Source organism: Catharus ustulatus, chromosome 14 (genome assembly GCF_009819885.2).
Source record: "Catharus ustulatus isolate bCatUst1 chromosome 14, bCatUst1.pri.v2, whole genome shotgun sequence".
Lineage (NCBI taxonomy): Eukaryota > Metazoa > Chordata > Aves > Passeriformes > Turdidae > Catharus > Catharus ustulatus.
In genome coordinates this window covers 1,877,903-1,898,163 of record NC_046234.1, presented here as the reverse complement: position 1 = coordinate 1,898,163, position 20,261 = coordinate 1,877,903, and the positions used below count along the sequence as shown (strand labels likewise).

General features: G+C 44.7%; 1 protein-coding gene across 2 annotated transcripts; it reads right to left on the bottom strand.

Moving 5' to 3' along the window:
* Nucleotides 1–1,423: 1,423 nt before the first annotated feature.
* Nucleotides 1,424–12,682, bottom strand: IDS (iduronate 2-sulfatase). 2 transcript variants are annotated; one of them, XM_033072653.1, is made up of 9 exons: nt 12,565–12,682; nt 11,630–11,766; nt 10,050–10,227; nt 7,957–8,045; nt 6,209–6,409; nt 5,470–5,640; nt 4,771–4,897; nt 2,404–2,577; nt 1,424–2,046 (listed from the first exon to the last, which is right to left on the bottom strand). In XM_033072653.1, exons 1-9 carry the CDS (start codon nt 12,650–12,652, stop codon nt 1,544–1,546), a joined length of 1,668 nt encoding a protein of 555 aa, XP_032928544.1. In that variant the 5' UTR covers nt 12,653–12,682; the 3' UTR covers nt 1,424–1,543. The 2 variants fall into 2 exon arrangements, with proteins under 2 accessions (XP_032928544.1, XP_032928543.1); XM_033072652.1 differs by having other exon boundaries at nt 12,497–12,635.
* Between the last annotated feature and the right edge of the window lie 7,579 nt (nt 12,683–20,261).

Here is a 20,261-nt window from a genome sequence, read left to right as displayed (position 1 = left end):
AATGGGAGGCTTTTAGCTCTCCTAGTCCAAAACAAAGAATGCCAAGCCCATTAGCACCTAGGAAGGCAAACATCCAGGTCTCTGCCACTGGATGTGACAATGCCCAAGTGCACTGAGCAGTTCCACAACCAGCCAACTCCTAAAGCTAAAGGTTTCCATCTCCTCTCCCTGTGGAGACTGATTAGACCAGTCTTCAGGAAAATCCACAGAAGAGCATATTGCTGTTACCTTAATCTGCCAGTCTTACTTAGTGTTTCAGTGATCAAAGTACAGTAATTTCACGAATACAAGCCGCACTGAGTATAAGCCGCATCTCTGGGTGTTGGCAAATATTTCGTTCTTTGTCCATAAATAAGCCACACCTGAATATAAACTGCTCTGTCGTTCGCAGCGAGGACCCGCATGCAACAAAGTTGCCAAATACTAACAGAACCGCGGCATGGCGGGGGGTTTACTGGCTCAACTAAGGCTGTGCAGGCTCGGCCCGCTAGGGGCTGCTGACGGGGCTAGGTGGCCCAGCTCGGTCGTGCCGCTCGGGGCTGGTCGCCGCCTCTGGGTTTGCTCGCCCCAGCCCTGCTCCCGCCGCGGCACCGGCCGGGCATGGAGAGCGCGCCCCGGCAATGGCGGCGCGGGGTCCCCCCGTCTCTCCCCCGGAAGAAGAGAGCTCTCCTGCCTCTCTCCCCAACCCCCGTGCTGCCTGCAGGGAACCAGGGCAACAGAGTAACACTTTGTAACAATCGCGAAATGCCAGTTTTTACTGGCAGGCGCTTGGCTCGGCGCCCTGGCTGGCACGTCTGGGGTTGTAAATGTCAGAAAATTATTCACATATTAGCCGCCCCTGAGTATTAGCCGCACTTCCAGGTTTCCACTAGAATTTTTGTCAAATTGCTGCGGCTTGTATTCGTGAAATTACTGTACTCATTTCACACACATTAATTTAAAATTCAGATTCTTCTGTTGTATCAAAAGAAGCATGAATTCCAAATTAAATCTTTTATTTAAAATAATTAAAGTTTGGATAAAACACGTGAAGTTTCTCTTTGGGCTCTAGTAAGAGGTAAGGCTAACGAGAGCAAATACCTCAGCCCTTCCCACTACCAAATGTCTGTTTGACTACTCAAGCCCCAAGTCTCCTGGGTAAAGGGGACAGGACCCATGTCACGACTTGCATTCTCCACACAGCCACTCAAACATCTAAGTTGCTGTTTTTCCACCTTTCACACCAACAGTTTCACCACACAGATAATGAAATTTAATTCTTTACTCGCTACAGAAGACCACTGAGATGTTTCACAGTATGGCCCTGATGCTCTGTGTGGGTCTTTCAGAAGTGTTACAAGCTTGTGCTTGAAAACAGCTGCAGAAGTTCCCTCTTACTACTTCAGTGCCATAAGGGCTGCAACAAGACAAAGGCAATAGCCAGTTTTGATACAAACAGGATTTTTATTCAATCCAAATGTTTTCTGTACAACAGAAAGGTTTTATACAAAAGAAGGAAGCATTAATTCAGTTGCAAGAACAGGCACAAAGAAGTTTCTGAACCCTAGTGCTTTAGAAAGTCAAGAATTTTTTTGAAAAACTGACCATGTGAAGTATTGTAATAGATGTTATAATCCTGGTTTGGGTCACTCTCCATCATGTACAACTCTCCTGCATGGACATCCTCAAAATTAGCACTGAAGTTGTTGGGATCAAACTGAACCCACACAGTGTACCTGTAGTCAATGGTACGCATGGAATAGCCCATAATCCTGATGTCTTTCAGCTTTGGTTTGTCAGAGTTCCACTGGGGAGTGTCTGCAGGCCGGGGATATTGGCTGAAAGCAAAAGGTTCTTCCTTAAAACACCTGTCAGTGCTATCATACCCTTCCTTGCCTTCCTCCAACATTCTTTCAGAGACATTAAAATAGTGGACAATACTTGACCCCTCAGTGCACAGCACAACACCAAATGACATCTCTGGGCAAGCAGGAGGAACCTGCAGGCCAGCAAGTTCTGCAATTGTTGGAAACAGAGACACCAGCTCCACCACTTTTTTACTTTGCCCTAGAAGAAATAATAACAAAATATAAGTTATGGAACAGGGTGGTTGGACAGCAACTTTTTCTAATAATTCAGTTGTTTTTTATTCAAAGTGCTTTGTACAGGATTTTTGGGGGTACCAAAATCAAGGCAATTAAGGAGTGGCAGTTAGTTGTGAAGATGCCACTCCATGCATTTATGATGTACTTTTAGTAAGAAAACTTCTGCACTTATGTTTCTCCAACAGCCTTAGACATAATCATATCCATTTGTTTGAAAAAGAGTTCTTCAGAAAGACAAAGTAAATTCTCAAAGTGACTGGAGATACATCACCACCTCTATGTACCCACTGCAAACAAAAAACAAACACAGGATATTTACCTTGAGGTGCTGAGACTCCAATATGGCTAAAAGGGTCGAGGTAGGGGAAGACCCTTGCTCCTTGACTGACAGGGGAAGTTGTCATTCCTGGGACATAAAACATCAGCGGCACTCGGGTAGCAACATCAAAATTGCTGTATTTTGCCCATTCACCATGTTCTCCCAGGGACCACCCTAGGTGACAACACAATTCAGAGCAGATACTGGTTTGTAATTTAGTCATCTTCACTGTAAACAGATTCTGACTATTGAAGCCACTAGTCTGTTATAAAGGTCATATTTAAAAGTAAATAATCTGTATTTAGATGTAACAAGACTTTTCTCTAATGTGGAAGCTATTTCAACAGCTAACTAAAACTTGCAACTTGATACTCTTCTATAAAGGAACTACAGTAATTTCATGAATACAAGCCACACTGAGTATAAGCCGCATCTCTGGGTGTTGGCAAATATTTCGTTTTTTGTCCATAAATAAGCCGCACCTGAGTATAAGCCGCTCTGTTGTTCGCAGCGAGGACCCGCGTGCAACAAAGTTGCCAAATAGTAACAGAACCGCGGCAGGGCGGGGTTTACTGGCTCGGCTCGGGCTGTGCAGGCTCGGCCCGCTAGGGGCTGCTGACGGGACCAGGTGGCCCAGCCCGGCGCTGCTGCTCAGCGGGGCCGCTCGGGGCCAGTCGCCGCCACTGGGCTCGGTCACCACGGCCTGGCGCTGCCCCGTGATGGCAGGCAGGGACAGAGCCCCTCCGGCTCCCGCGGAGGCGGGCGGGGACAGAGCACCCTGCCACCTCCCCGAGCCACGGCCATGGCGGCGCGGGGCTCCCCCGTCTCTCCCCACAGCCTGTGGCAGAGGAGGGAAGGAGAGAGCTCTCCCGCCTCTCTCCCCGCCCCCCGTGCTGCCTGCAGGGAGCCAGGCTCCACCCGCGGTGCAACAGAGTAGCAATTTGTAACAATCGCGAAATGCCGGCTTTGCAGCTGCTCGGGTCGGCACTCTGGTTGGCACTTCTGAGGTTGTAAATGTCAGAAAATTATTCACATATTAGCCGCTCCTGAGAATTAGCCGCATTTCCGGTTTGGGAGCAAAATCTTAGTCAAATTGGTGTGGCTTGTATTCGTGAAATTACTGTAATTACACCTTTCCTTATTTCCAGATTCTCAAGACTAGAATTAGGAAATTAGCATTAAAATAGCAGAAAAGAGGAATTGGGGTATGTCACAGTGCCTGCAAGAGTCTCCAGTCCAGTTCCACAAGGCATTAATTTAAGTTTTGGGCAACAGCCAGCTGTCCAATACTCCTGTTAACACTGTAGCTCAACATCCCTTGGAGCCAAGGCTGCTCTCCATGCCAGACTGCCCTATCCGGATGCTATCCCTGAGGAAGCAATAGAGAAAACTTTTCAGCTCTCCTCTTCCTCTTGAAAGAGATGCCAACATGAATTCCTTCCAGGCAGATACACTGCCAACTTCACTTTGGGGGAAGACAAAGGAACTCTGTGACAACAGAGCTACATTAACACATGTTTTTTCTTGATCACTTTGCCAGCCATGGTACTAGAAACACCAACTGTTTACAGTTACCCAAAGCAAGGAAAAGAAAAATTCAATTTACAAACAAGTCAGAAAGAATGTCTAGAGTCACTTTAGTACCAAAGTATTAATCCCGTGGCTCTGCAACTTGTAAGAGCTTGTTTATACACACATGCTTAACTAATTAACTATATATGTGACTTTAAATTGATGTAGTTAATTCATATCCTAACTGGTTAAAATCAGCTAAGCCATCCCACAATTAAATGGACCATGGTTATTTTAATGAATTAGAGTATTGAAACAAGCATTAAATTCTTGACGTATTTGTCCTACAGTTCAAATTAAGCTTTTTACCACTAGGATCCAGAGTGTGCAGGATCTCAGTTATGAGAGGGAATCATATCCCTATCAGTTTAGATGATCCACAAGCAGAAATGACAAGTGTAAGAAAACACACTTGAGCAGTTAATGAGAAAGCCTGTTATTCACTGTACCAGATGGTTTTCTACAAATGGTAAGGGGGCAGGAGTGGTGGCCACGCTTTTAGAGCACAGTTCCCAGCAAGAGTCACTCCTTGGGTAGGGGGTGGGAATACAGAGAGTTCAGTCCTGTGTCCTGGCAGGCAGCCTCATCCCTCACCAGCAGATCCTCAATCTGTGGGGACAGAACTGCACAGCCAGAAGCCAGTGCCAGTTCCCTCAGTCTGGCTCAGACAAACCAGAGGTACAAGGTATGATAGCTCTACTGACATTACCGAAACACACACTGGATTAATATACCAGCACTGAGTTGCACAACGAAGTTCTTAACAGTAAACTTGAGAAAGATTTAAATGCTTACCATGATCAGCAGTAAAAACTACGATCGTGTTATTTGAGAGTCCTACATTATCCAAAGCATTCAGAAGCAGGCCAACTTGCACATCCAGGTAAGAAACTGCAGCATAGTAACTCTGACGAATCTGCCGCTGCAAGTTAAGAAAACAGGAGAGAAAAAAAAAGTTTCTCCCCAGACACATACAGCAGAATCAGGGGGTGGTTGTGTAAAAGAACTAAAGGACTCTACTTGTAAAGTTTTAATTTTAATTGTCTGTAGCCCAATTAATGTCCCAGAAAAAGTAAACTGGGAGGGGGCAGTTAGAAAATTCCACCTCCCAGAAGTGCTTTCAAGCAAAACACTACAAACCAATCCATTCCGCATCTCTTGGTCTAGCCAGTGCACCTAATTTTGGGATAAGCCCTGGAGAGTCAAGGAAAATCTTACAAAAGAAGATACACTGGGTGCTGGCTTGATACAGATAAACAGACTCAGACAATGAACACGAACACAGCATTGGTAGCTGCTACATCCATCCCCTCACTGCAGTGACAGCGAGGGTTTGCCTGCAGAGCTAGAGGTGACAGTATACAAAGCAAGGAATTCATAATTGCAAATGGTCAGCTGCTAAATAACTGGGAGCATCCAAGAGCAGCTGACTCCTCCCTTGCATTCAAACAAGTAAAGGCAGTTCGACTTGAGCACACTGTGTTGACAGCTTACCTGGAAATCATCTGGAAGTGCTCCATAAGGGAAACTAACATTTAACACTTTTACATCATCCCTCTGTCTGATATCTGTCCAGGGGTTATATGCCACAGAAGGTAGTTTCTTAGGTACCCAGGGATCTGGAGCCAATGTGATATTTTCCAAGGGGTACAACTTGAGAAATTCCTTTACAACACAAAACACATATAATGACTGCCCTCACCTCCAACAGATACTGCGAATTTTGTGTTTAAACAATAATCATTTTCCCTTGCAGGACCCTTTAACGTTACAGTTTACAAGGCTTCCTTCCCCTACCTCCAGAAAGTGAAACAGAGCAATACGAGACATCCCCAAACAATTCCTGAAAGATTAGTTAGTAAATACCTAAACCCAGCTTCCTGTATCTCAAAACAACACTGCAATAAAAGGTCCAACACCACTTTGAAATTGGCAGTTTTGCCACCAAGTCAAACAGAGAATGAAATACAAGATCTCATTATGTCATACTCCATCAAGCTGAAGCCCATCTCCATGCAACAGCAGTCACCATTATGGTGGCAGAAGCCTGGCTTTTGGCTGAGTAGTCACAACTCATTCTCATTAAACGTTCTGAAATACATCACAGGTGACTCCTTAAGTTACACCAAATCAAGGCTGGTTTCCAACTTGCTTTCCAGAAACAGCAATAAAATTTTTTTTAAAAAGCAACATTTATCTAAGCTCCCTTTCCTGCAGGTTCCAGTCTCCTCACCTGTGGGTACCTCAGTGGGATATGTGGCTTGTGGTAGCCAACAGCCAGGAAGAACTTTTGCCTGTTGGTTTTCATGACATTCAGTAAGCGTACGGCCTCCTCAGTGCTCTGAATATCAGGCAGAGTCCCCCCAGGCATTTCTGTCACATCCACTGGGCACACCAAGTTTGCATAAAGTTTTCCATCTTTTCCCCTACAAGTCTTCATGGGGAAAAAAATAAGTTAATTCAGTAACTTCTGTTAAATACAAAGACAAAATCATCTGATCTGTAACTTTAAAACCAATTGGTTTCTACCAACAAGATAATGCAACTTCCAAGCCTATGAAAATGCAGAAATCCTCTCAAAAGCTGGGTAGAAGATTAAATGTAGTCACATGGATCAAATGCCCACAGCTTCTATAATGAATCTAACAGACCTAATGGAGATACAGCAGCATTTGGTTATCCTATATACACATGCATTTTAATTCTTTCTAATCCCAAAAGTTCACAGAAAGCTGCCTGGAAGTTACTGACTTAATTTCTGAGCAATTGCCAGCAGTGGTTGATGTGTGATCAGTGAAGAGAGGTACAGTAATTTCACAACCATAAGGTGCACCGGACTATAAGGCACACATTTTTTTGCAGCGAGGCTCCGCCCCCAGCTCCCCTCACGTGGTTGCTGGCCGAGGCCCTGCCTCAACCCGGTAGCCATTGGCCCCCGGGCCTGCCTCCACCCGGCAGGGGCAGTGCTGCGAGCCACCGGGCCCCCCTGAACCCGGCAGGGGCGGTGCTGCGGGCCCCCTGGCCCGCCTTCCCCCGGCTGCTGTGGCACTTCCGGCTGCCCCCACGGCTCACAGCTTACACTTCCGGTTTGGCAAATTTCGCCGCTTTGTATATTATATAAGGCGCACCGGACTATAAGGCGCACTTCTGGGTTCGAGGGAAAATTTTAGTCAAAAGGGTGCGCCTTATAGTCGTGAAATTACTGTAAATTAGACTAAACAGTGGCCAGGGAAAGCTGGCCTCAGTAGGGGTGTTTAGGAGGGGTGCAAAAAGAACATACTTTTCCTTATGTCACGGATGCAAATGTTGCTGTTGTTAAAACCAGTCTTTTTCCAGCAGTAAACCCAAGATCAAAGCACTGCCAAGACTGTACCCTGAAGATTGCAGCCCCTGCTGGGCAGTGTACAGACTCCAACACACAATGCTAATACAATGTTTGCATAAAGATAAACCAGACTTTTTGTGCCACACTGAAGAATAACAAACAGTATAGAAAACTGGATCAGATTATAAAATTTCAGATTACTTAAACATTATTTTAATTATGGCCCCTGTTCACTCAGTCCTGAGCTCTTTATCACATTAAGTTTACCAAGACTACTGACAATGTTTTGTCATTAACTAAAGCAAAGCCAGATCAGTTGCAGGGGTAAGTTGACAACCACACTTTTCAGATAAAGAATTCATGACCTAGACACAAATAAGGATCATTCTTGCCTATATCTCAGTAACTGAAGTTTCCAAATATGAATTTAGAAATACTTAAAATATCTGCAGGATGGGCACATTGATTAACAAAACACATGTGAAAATCTAGGCCTTCTTTCGGAAAGTACACAAACAATGTATTGAAGGCATTAGTTGTTTTATTGCACAAGGGTGCAGCCTCAAAACCCAGAGAGCACAGCCTGTCCTTGATACAAAGAACTTGGTTATATCCTGATCATCCTTCTCTGTTAAAGTGCCACAAATCACACTTACCTTATCATTCTCATGCTTTTCAGCCGAAGGATGAAAGGGTGGAATGGACCAACTGTAGGGATAGTCATCATTGTAATTGGATGAAATCCCTGGAATGGATAAAGATATTAAAAATGTTTAACTTGTCTTTAACTGAGTTTTTTTTTTTTTTTTTTCAAACATGCTAAATGAAGAAACATTTCAAATGAATCTCTGTCAACTAAAGAAAAGATAACCAAGAAATAAAAGTCAAAAAGTTTAAGCCAGGTATTTTTCCTTGAAATACATCTTTTACTAGTGAGGGAGACTCCAGCCTGTTGAAGAGCCTCACCTAAGAGAACACCAACAAAAAACTCAAAAAACCAAAAACCAAATCAAATTTTAAAAACCCCAAAAAACAAAAACCAAACCACCCAGGATTAATAATAGTCTTCATGCATATCCTTATTAGCTTTACTATAAACTGAAACACATATGAAACTATCCACACAAGTTTAGTTCCACGATAAGGAACTGCCAAAAAGAGGATCAGTATTACAATATCTTTCAACTCAGCAGTGTTACTGCTTTTTAACTAGTGAACTAATTTCCTACTGAACTTGAAGCATTAGTCATACATTCTGCATGTCTTGATCCAGATTCACAGTCTATTAGGAAACATGAAGCATGTACAGGCAGAACTAAGGCAACAAGTAATCTCATTTTCAGTGGATACATAACTTCCAGATGTATTTCTAGAATGTTAGACATTTATTCCCACAATTCCCAGTCAAGATGTGAAAACATTCATTAGATAAAAGTACAGTAATTTCACGACCATAAGGCGCACCGGACTATAAGGCGCACCCGCCGGGAGTTGGCAAAATTCGCAACTTTGTAGATCAGATAAGGCGCACCGGACTATAGGGCGCACTTTTTTTTTGCAGCGAGGCTCCGCCCCCAGCTCCCTCCGCGCGGTTGCTGGCCGAGGCCCCGCCTCAACCCGGCAGTCATTGGCCCCCGGGCCCGCCTGTACCTGGCAGGGGCGGTGCCGCGGGGCCCCAGGCCCGCCTGCATCCGGCGGGGCCGGGGCATGGCCGCCACCCCTCCGTGCTGCCTCTCCGGGGCCGGGCTATGGCCGCCGCCCCTCCGTGCTGCCTGCACGGGGCCGGTGGATGCCTGTGGAGGGGCAGCTCCGCCTCCACGGGGCCGGTGGGTGCCTGTGGAGGGGCGGCTCCGCCTGCACGGGGCCGGGGGGTGCCTCTGGACAGGCGGCTTCGCCTGCACAGGGCCCGGGCGTGCCTCTGGAGGGACGGCTCCGCCTGCACGGGGCCCGGGGGGTGCCTCTGGACGGGCCGTCCCGCTTGCACGGGGCCGGGGGGTGCCTCTGGAGGGACGGCTCCGCCTGCACGGGGCTGGGGCGTGCCTGTGTAGGGGCGGCTCCGCTTGCACGGGGCTGGGGCGTGCCTGTGTAGGGGCGGCTCCGCCTGCACGGGGCTGGGGCGTGCCTGTGTAGGGGCGGCTCCGCCTGCACGGGGCCCGGGCGTGCCTCTGGAGGGACGGCTCCACCTCCACGGGGCCCGGGGGGTGCCTCTGGAGGGACGGCTCCGCCTCCATGGGGCCGGGGCGTGCCTCTGGAGGGACGGCTCCGCCTGCACGGGGCCGGGGCGTGCCTCTGGAGGGGCAGCTCCGCCTCCATGGGGCCGGGGCATGCCTCTGGAGGGGCGGCTCCGCCTGCACAGGGCCGGGGCGTGCCCGCCCCTGCTCCGCCCCACCTCCACCTGGCAGCCATGGCCCTGCCGGCTCCCCCCGTGGCTCGCAGCTCGCACTTCCGGGTAGGCAATTTTTTTGAACTTTGTCCATCAGATAAGGCGCACCGGACTATAAGGCGCACTTCCGGGTTCCAGGGAAAATTTTAGTCAAAAGGGTGCGCCTTATAGTCGTGAAATTACTGTAATCTAATACATTCGTCTCTAATGCCTTAAGACTTACTGAAAACCACGGTAAAATCTGGTTTATAATTATGATTTAGGTTCTCAATATAGATGAGAATCACACATCAATAGTTATGTAAATTTGTGTGATTATACACATCAAGCATTTCTATGTTAAGCAAATGACAATTCAAACCATACCAGGATGAAAAACTTTCCCCACAGATAGGGTCATGTAGCCATTTTCCTTGAAATACTGGGGCATGGTGGAATAGTTTCCTGCATGAACTCTCCAGTAGGAGTAGAAATCATAGAGCCGGGTGGTGTCAGGCCTGCGGCCAGTGAGAAATGACACTCTGCTGGGAGCACACACAGCTTGCTGAGGAGAAAGACAGCCAAGGAGAGAAATTTGGAACAAAAACCAAAACACAGATATGAACTAACTTGGGCATAGTGATGCCTTAAGTTTTAGCTTTCATATTTTCCAGATTCTGTACTGCATTAGTATGTAAGTCTGAACTTCATACAAAGTGTTAGCAAATTCTCTTCATGGTTTAGTTAGACAAAACAATCCTTTTCCAGCCTGAGAACCGAGAACACTGTTGCAACTTCAGGCCCAAAAAGTATAAACCACAGTAAATTGAGGACACCAGTCTGGGAGGATGGGACTTTATAACCTGAAGCTGTAATTGGACAATTAACCCCAATATGTAAATGGTCCAATACTTATAAAAGTGTGAAAACATGTGATTCATCATCCACCTTGGGTGTAGTCTTGGACAGGCTCTTTTACTGCCCAAAGTGTATCCTTTGAAGGCCTTTTTAATAAATACCTAATTTATTCCTTTAACACTGTCAAGCCTCTGTCCTAGGTAGTCTCTCAGTGAATTAATAGCTGGGCCATAACCATCTGAAAACTCAGGAATCACAGGGAACAGGTTTCATACCACTTCAGGCTGGAATGAACATCATCCTTATCAAGCATACCAATTCCAAACTGCAAGCTTTTAAAAAAAAGCAAGTCAGGTTCCATAAAGGCAGTGCTTTTGAAATCTGATTGTTCACATCACACAGAATTAAGCAGCAGTGGCAGGTGGAGTGTGCTGATAAAAGACTGAAGTCTAGTTGATCTGGATAGCCTTAAGAATAAAGAAAGGATAAACACAGAAGGTCTGGGTTATAGTCCAAAGCTCTGACCAGTTCTGCATCACACTGACAAAACCCAAGAGTTGCTTTGAAGTCCTATTCCCTAGTTGAAATTAGACCCAAACTTCTAATTTCTCAGCAGAGAGGAACTTGGGAATGTAGATATCCTATGCAGGGTATTCAAGCGAAGAGCAATTAGTGACATTTTGAGTCCTCTATTTCAGAGTTTAGCTTACCCCACAAACTGCCCCTTTATGGCAGTCTATAGAATTGATTTCCTCAAAAGATTAAAAAGTAAAACATAATTTTTTATAAACAGTAGAAAAAGAGAATTTTAATTTAGTAAAATGGCATTTTTAAGAAGCACTTGGCTGCTAACAGTGAAAATGCTTGAGTGGCAATCTACTCCTCCAAGGGCTACACAAATACTGTAATTTAGACGCCCTGTTTTCATTTTTCTCACCTTAGTAAAGATAGGTTCACACACTACAGTTCAGCCTAAGCATTTATTTTTTACTGAAACTACTTCAAGTTAATTAATACTTGTTTTTTTCCAATGGCCTGCCTAACGCCTACTGTGATAAAGCCAGTAATTACTTTGCATAGAGAAAACATGTTTTAGTCATTTATCTCACCTGGGCATATGCATTGCTGAACACCATACTTTGCGAAGCGAGTTGATCAATGTTGGGAGATTTCACAAGCTTATCTCCGTAACAGCCCAGCACAGGACGCAGATCATCCACAATTATTAACAAGACATTCATGCCATCTATGAAGGAACAGAATTAAAATATAAATTGACCTGAGCTCCAAAGGTTACTTTATGCCGATTTATCAGTTTTTAACCCTTAAACACATTTGAGGACAAAAATAAAATTAATAAAATGAGCAATAATATATTTGTGAGGGAATGTAAACAATGGGATTGATTCTTCAAAGATAGAAATTAATATTTGGCCTAGAAAGAAGTACAGTGGTTTTCATTTCCCTTCCCATTTCACTGCGTGTACCCATGGTATTTTCACATGCTGCTACAAACAGCATCTCCTTGCAGCTGGCTAAAATAGGGTGGTGCAAAATAAAAAGGTATTTTATTAGGTCTACCTACCACCGAATTCTACGCCTGCAAGCTTTCAGAATGGTGTTAAACCCCAGGTAAACAACCCTACAGTCCTGTATAATTTGCTCTCAACAGATAAAATTATTTTTCTTCAATTAATTACACACATCTTTTTAAAACGGCCTCTCAAGGTGGCGGACTCTGCTGGGGGCTGGACGTGCGCAAGACTCGCTCGCCGCTTCCCCAAGGACACACCGAGACCCTCCGGACAACACCGAGCCCCTGGGACAGCACCGAGCCCCTCCGGACAACACCGAGCCCCTCCGGACAACACCGGGCCCCTCCGGACAGCACCGAGCCCCTGGGACAACACCGGGCCCCTCGGCCCCGGGCTCCCGCCGGACGCTCCCCCAGCCCAGTTCCCGCCGCCAGAACGAACCCCCGGGCCCCGCCGCCGCCGGGCCGGCCGCGAAGGCATCACGGGGCAGCCACAGCAGGGACACGCACAAGAACAGGCATAACCGCACCGCCGCCATGTCCCAGCAGGGCGGCGGGGCCGGGCAGAGGCGGTGCGGGGGGCGGTGTCTTGAGTCATGGCTGGAGCCTGAACCCCGCCAGCAGCGGGCTTTCCCCGCGCGAGGGCGCCGCGGTTCCGCGAGCGAGGAGCCCCGTGGTGCGGGGGCTGGGCCGGGCCGGGCCGGAGCGGCGGCCCCGCGGTGCGGGGGTCAGCCCGGCCGGGAGTGGGATCCAGCGTACGCACTGCGCGGTACTGTACAGTTCAGGGTGCAGCGTTGCTCCTGCGGTTCGTGCCGACGTCTGTTCTTGCACCAGTCTCAGCCCCCGCCGCAGCTCCCGGGGAAAGGGAATGTCAGTGGCATTCTCAACGTTCTTTCTCGTGGAAATAACATTGGGGAATGAGGAAATCAGGGTTTAGTATTGAGAGGAGCTGTCTGAGTACTTCAATCCCATTTGTGAATCAGTTAACACTGCGTGGTCTTTAAAGAAACCTTTAAAGTCTTTCTGGTCACCCAGCTGTCCCCAGGCCGCCTGCTGGTGCGCACCCTGTGGGGCGAGGGAGTCGCCAGTGGATTGAAAGCTACTTAAACTAAAAAGCTCCCCGTAACACTAACAGTTTCATTAATAACTAGTTTTATTAAAAAGCTCAGCAATTCTTCATGGTTTCTATCTTTAAATGCAGTAGAGAAAATCGATTTATTGCTAGTATTCCTGCACAAAATAAACTCACTGTTAACTATACATATGCTTCCCAATCAGCAACTGTAACATTATCAAAGATGTATAATAAAGCAGCTGACAGGAAGATTTTAAAAGACTGTAACTACGTTGTCTTACACATGTACCAGGCAAACTGATGACAAGTATACCAATATTGAAAACAGTCAACATGAACTCACTTGGATGTGGGAACCACTGTGACAATGATACATGTGCATGGATATATGTGCATTTTTCAATTTTAGCAAGAGATAGGTACACCTTTGAACACAAATGAAAGTTTAACAGTAAAATGTACTGGTAAATATCATTTTCTTTGGACCAGACTATTAAAAAAGCCCCAAAACAACTTGAGAAAAAAGTCCCATTTACAGAAAAGTACAGTAATTTCACGAATACAAGCCACACCAATTTGACTAAGATTTTGCTCCTAAACCGGAAATGCGGCTAATTCTCAGGAGCGGCTAATATGTGAATAATTTTCTAACATTTACAACCTCAGAAGTGCCAGCCAGAGTGCCGACCCGAGCAGCTGCAAAGTCGGCATTTTGCGATTGTTACAAATCGCTACTCTGTTGCACCGCGGGTGGAGCCTGGCTCCCTGCAGGCAGCACGGGGGGCGGGGAGAGAGGCGGGAGAGCTCTCTTTCCTCCTCTGCCACAGCCCAGGGGAGAGACGGGGGGGGCCCGCGCCGCCACTGCCGCGGCTCGGGCAGGCGGCGGGGTGCTCCGTCCCCGCCTGCCTCCGCGGGAGCGGGGGGGGCTCCGTCCCTGCCTGCCACCACAGGGCAGCGCTGGGCCGTGGTGACCAAGCTCAGTGGCAGCGGCGGCCGGCCCCGAGTGGTCCTGCCGAGCGGCAGCGCTGGGCTGGGCTACCTGGCCCCATCAGCAGCCCCTAGCGGGCCGAGCCTGCACAGCCCGAGCCGAGCCAGTAAACCCCGCCCTGCCGCGGTTCGGTTACTATTTGGCAACTTTGTTGCACGCAGGCCCTCGCTGCGAACGACAGAGCGGCTTATACTCAGGTGTGGCTTATTTATGGACAAAAAACGAAATATTTGCCAACACCCAGAGATGCGGCTTATACTCAGTGCGGCTTGTATTCGTGAATTTACTGTAATGCATCTCTAATGGGAATCTATAATTTGATTCTTTCAGTGCCTCAGGAGTGTATTGGTTGCTCTTTCTTATCAAAATGAAAAGTTCTCAGACAAAAATGCTCTCATTTGTCACTTTTTATCACAGAGAAAGGGATTAAGAATAATCTGCTTTTCTGGTCTATAAAGATTCATACCTGAGGCCTCAAATACGCTGTTGTATGCACTCACCATAAGATTACCGGGAATGATGGCTACAGTGGTCTGTCACAATGCTATTGTTCAGTGGAATGTATGACTCAAAAGTGCAGTACATTGTGTATTACACAGTGTGTGCATACATATTCAACTATGTGTACTTCCTCTAAACTATTACAGTGAAGTTTATTTTGATGTGGGTTTTACACAGGATCTTCCTTCCTGCACATGCTGGAAAAACTTGAATCAAACGAAGAACACTTTTACTACAAGTTTAGCTACTACTGAGCACATGACATGCAATCAACTCATGAATATTATTCAGTATATTTGATGTTTGCATATTTTGGAATTAATGTTGTGTATAAGCAGTATATCTCACAGGTATCAGCAACTCTCCTAACATGGATCATCTGCTGGAAATGTATCGAACATTGTATCCCCAAGTGACAGTTCTCTTCATTTGGAGACTTTTTATGCAAAAAGCCAAGGAATTATTTCGCTATTGCACATGCATTTAATTACCATAATGCTTGCCTCTTTCAAATGCAAATACACTAAGTGGTACTTGATATGAATTTCCTGGTTTGCCTAACATGAGTATATAGCAATCTTACTAAGTTCAGTCCACTAGAAGAACAAATTACAGAGGAAAAGTCTCTTTCAAACAGCACACAAGTTCTGGTGCTAAAAAGCAAGTTGGGATGATGCCAGTGAATAATTGCAGATACTGAAATTACAGACCTTGGACAAACTGGTATCACAGCTCAAATGTCCACTCCACCCCGGATGTCCACTCCACCCTTTGAGCAGCCTGTTGTTCAGCACCTGGGCTAAACCACTTCTGGATTCAGTGTGATGAGTCGGGAGTGTCACAGGAAAGGTTAAACCTAAACCTTGGCCAAGTGGCAGCACTCCTCCTTAGTCACTCTCCTGGAAGTCTCAGGTGAATGTCAGACTTCTCCACCTACCACCACCACTGAAGATTAAATCCATATTAAGCTTAGCAATATTCTAAGGCATATACCAAAAGTTTTGGGCGTCTACCATAGTGCTTGCACAAGTGCTAGTAATGTAGGTGAGGCCACCAACATAACAGCTAAATATCATAAAATCAACTATTTTCCATGACACACTCACATTAAGACATGGTAAAAATTCAGCACAGCAATATTTTTAGTGGTAAAAATCCTATTCATAGGACTCTGTAAGAAATGGCTGTCCTATCAGACTCATAGAAGATCTTACGAAGTATCATTTTCATGTCTGGATACACTCTCCAATAGTTCCTCTGACAAGGAAGTGTGTTTTGAGACTCTGTGAATATGGTCAGGCAATATATAATAGCCCTGGTATTGAACTGTGCCTGGAAAGGACATCTTGACTCTCTGCATGTGAAACCTGCCCTTGCATATGTTCCCCAGTGATTTCACCAGCACACTTGGCATTTGGCACAGAAGCAAGTCTAATGAACTTTTATGCATCACTCAGTAATTCTAAGAAACCAGGTTTTCACAAATGGTTGGGCACTGTGGTCAGCTTACTCAAATGCCAAAAGAGCAAAGCAGTTTTCAATTAATCAATATAAATAATCACTAAGTGATTATCATTTAATTCTCACGTATTATAGAAAGTGACTAATCACTACAGGGAGCTTCTGGCTGGCGAATTTATTTATCCCTAAATTGATTAATATAAAAACCCCACTGTTTTCATTTTCATTTTATGGACTGATGAAATTTATTTCTGTACAAGCTATCATGAAGAAAATGAGAGAGTGATCTATTAAAAATATTTATACCTGAATTCATATCTGTATCCTCCTCTGGCACATATGGTGAGGAAGTGAAATACTAATAGCAAACATGAACCCCTGAGACATAATGTTGATATATCTCTAAACAGCATTTTTATCCTTTAAGAATTCCATAGCTGTACTTTCAGAATCAAACCAATCATACTTTTTAAGCCATCTGTGAACATTAGCACTCAAGGGAAAGCCACAAACATTGTATGAGAGGCATCTGGATAGACTTTCAGTTTAACATTCTTATGATGAGATGGTATCATTGTAGTCCATCCTTGCAGCCTGAATTGCAGACCTGTGCACTAGAAAATACATTGTAGACTTTACTTATTAATATTCCTAATCCAAAAATAGTCATTATAAGCCTTCATTTCGTATACAGTTATTTCTCTACAGCTGAAGTGAGTAATGCAGATCTGTTCACCTGCAGTATGCTCCCTCTCTCCCCAAGGCCCAGGTCAGTGATCTCACACCAAGAGTTTTCCCAAAGTCATCAGAGCTGTTTCTAAGATACTATCTAGACTTCTGAGTACTGGACAGTAAGTAAGGCAGATGCTGTTATCACCAGCAAAAGCACTGGATTAAAGGCATACCTCAGTCCTGCTTTCTCACATTTCCTGTTTGGGTCTATAAACGTGGCAAATTAGACACTGGCAGCTCCAGCTCTGATGTGCTGGCTAAACAACAGTTGAGTGGCTTGAGGGACTGGAGTTCTCCCTGACCCTCCCTACACATATTTCAGGGAATGTGCCTACAACTCAGGTAGTGCTCAAAGAAGTCACACTGTCCCAAGTGCTTAGTGAGGGCAGGCAAGCACAGTGCAAAAATAACTTTCATGTACGTAAGCCCTGACACACACAATTTCTCAATTTACATGGTGAGTACAATAATAAGATAAGGTCCCCAAACAGGAAAGCCTGTGTAAACAAGATGTCATGTAAGACTATTGAATTCTTTAAAGTGGATAGCTGGCAGGGGTTGGTCTATTATTTAAACATCTACAAATTCTGTTTTGTTTGTTATTCAGGATTAACACTTGCTGCAGATTTTTGAGGGTATTTTGAATGGCATCCTCAGCATGATAACAACATTGCAGTTGTTTAAAACCCCAAAATAACCCATCCCCCCATTTATTTTTAACATGAAATCTATTCCCTCTTTTTCTTCTGTACCCTCTCTTCCCCCTTCTACAGCTGCCTTAGAGGGGAAGTGAATAAGCTCATCAGTATTCAGGTATTGCTAACAGGGAAGTCACCTTCTGTTAAGCAACTCTCAATTTCAATCTTTAAAACCTTGCAATTAGTAATTTGACAAGGACACCAAAGTATATAGCTACTTTGTTCTGACTAAGGTGATTTTTTCTGAGTGTAATTCTACTTACAAAGTATGAGAGGAGTGATTCCTGCGAAGGGGCAAATTCTACTATTTGTATGTGCAAACTGTTGGATTTAAAGCAAGAGTCATGAAGGTAGAAGCACAGGGGTGATAAACAGGGATCTGTAACTAAGTAGAGCAAGGTAGAAAATAATTGCTCAAGGTTAGGATAGAGCCTTTTAGAAATTAGCAAGGACTTGCTAATGAAAATTCCATTAATGACACATTGTATTATGCTTGACTAAAACAAGAGTAGCAAGACCAAGAGACAAAACTAACAACTGTAATAGTGTATAACACTGTCTTTTTGGTAAGATCAAATTCTTCCTTTCTCTACTATCTTCTTGCTTCACAGTTCACCTTTGGGAACAGAACTGTGAGGCAAAAGATTGAGAAGCACAAAAACATTTTTCTCACAAATACTGTAGACATTTCCTGTGCTGCTCTGAGTTTACTGTGTACAGCGTAGGACACTGGTTCTGTGACTATATTAGTATGTTCCAGACTCTGATTTGTAGGAACATACAAAGTGATCTACAGCTACTCATGAGTAACACTGCTTCATGTGCTGAAAATGGCCAATTCCTCCAGGAGCATCCCATCAGCATGCCAGGGATGAACCCAGTACATAGCCAGCTCCACAGGAGGCTGTGTTCTGGTTCTTGAGAAGCACCACAGTAATTTTCCCAAATCAATATGTAACATACCAAAATATAGTCCACTATGTATTCAGGAATTGGTACTACTCTGTGTACAACTACAGAATGGAATAGCTTGTGTCTGGTTGCTAAAATAATTATTCTACATTTAATTCTTTTTTAAGTGCAAAAGCAGGAAAAAAGAGATTATTTCTGTCTAACCTGCATCCTTGATCTCCTACCATATGTGTAGTGTACTGGATCCCAAAAATCCCATGCTGAGTTTACTGTTTTAAGCATGATACTTCAGCAAAGTAACTTGTCTGTTCTGGATACCATCATTTTCCCTTCAGTCAGTGAGACTCAAAGGTGTTTTGCAGGAGCTGTTTGATGAACGGCTCAAACTAGTACGTCCTTTTCAATCACTCTTTTCCATATAATTTGTCGATAGTATTCTATGGTTCAAAAGGTTCAGGGACAAATGTGTTCTAGAATGTGTTAGTTCAAATGAATAATATTGCTGATCATTTTTTATGCAAAGGTCTTTCATATGTATCATGAAATGCTTTAGTGGTAATAAGCTTTGGATCTTGTTGTCAACTTCCATGAAGGTGATAATCTTATGAGCCTTCTTTTAAAAATAAATAAACAGAAACCATTTTTCACACACTCAGCAGAAACTCCAGCCTCAGCTGAGCACAATTTTCTGCCACTCCAAGCAATGGCAAGAGAGGCACAGAATAAAGCTGCTAAGAAGTGAGCAGTTGTGATCTGGATACCCCTTCTGCACTGCTGCCTCTTGGGCAATGCTCTGTCTGCCTTTGGAAGCAGGCCAAGGAGTGGGGAGGCAATTGGAGGCTAAGGTATCATGCTGTTTCAATATACTTGGAGCAGAGAAGTGTTCATCTCTTCACTAAGAGTATTTCATCCCTTTAATAAAAGGATGGAATTACAGAACAGAGAGAAATGAGAGGCAAACAGATTTTGTCCCACTTACTTTGTCTATCTAGAACTTGATTTTCCAAACTTAGTGTTGTTACATAATCCTGTAATAGAGGTTTGAATGAGCATGGCTACTAATAACTACTGCAGATACGAGTGAAGTAGGTCTCAGGATCTCCATCACAGATACCCTGTGGGTAAGAATTGCAAAGAGGAAAAAAGGACCGGTGAAGCCTGGCTTATACTCACATAGACACAAGGTAAAAATTTGATTGCCTTAGGGAAGATCATTCTTTCTCCTCCTGAAATTCCTTGAGTCCTTCACAGAACACCTTTCACCTTCAGCAGCAAAACCATATCCAAGATGATGCTTCACTAGACAACTCCAACTTACTGCAGGAATATGTGGGGGAAAGTAACATGAGATCTTGCTGTTGAAAGCTGCTTTGCACATCTTGGCTGTGCAAAAATACTTATACTTTAAAATATTTATTTTTTAAGGTTGTGGTTTGTATTTGGTTTCTTTTTTCCTTGTAAGATATACATGTTCACTATAGTACAAGTTAAGAAACAAATGGCTGATAGACTTTTGTAAAGCTGAAAGCCCAGGGGAGATAAATCACCTCATGCTATCCTCTTACTGAAGTCATCCTTTGTGAGCGCAGAATTCGTAATCCAGCACTCCTCTTTGGACCACTGAGCTGAAACCTTCTGATTTCCTCTAATGTTTAAATTGGATAGCTCCTAGATCCAAAATGTCATCTTGCTACACCAGAGACCTGAAGCAAAGGATTAAAAAAACCAAAAAAACAAACAAAAAAAAAGCTAATCTCCTTTGGTGTTGTTCACTTTCATTTCCTGTCTCCCATCTAATTTGGTTAACAATTGGTCTCTTACTTCATGGCTGAAACATCAG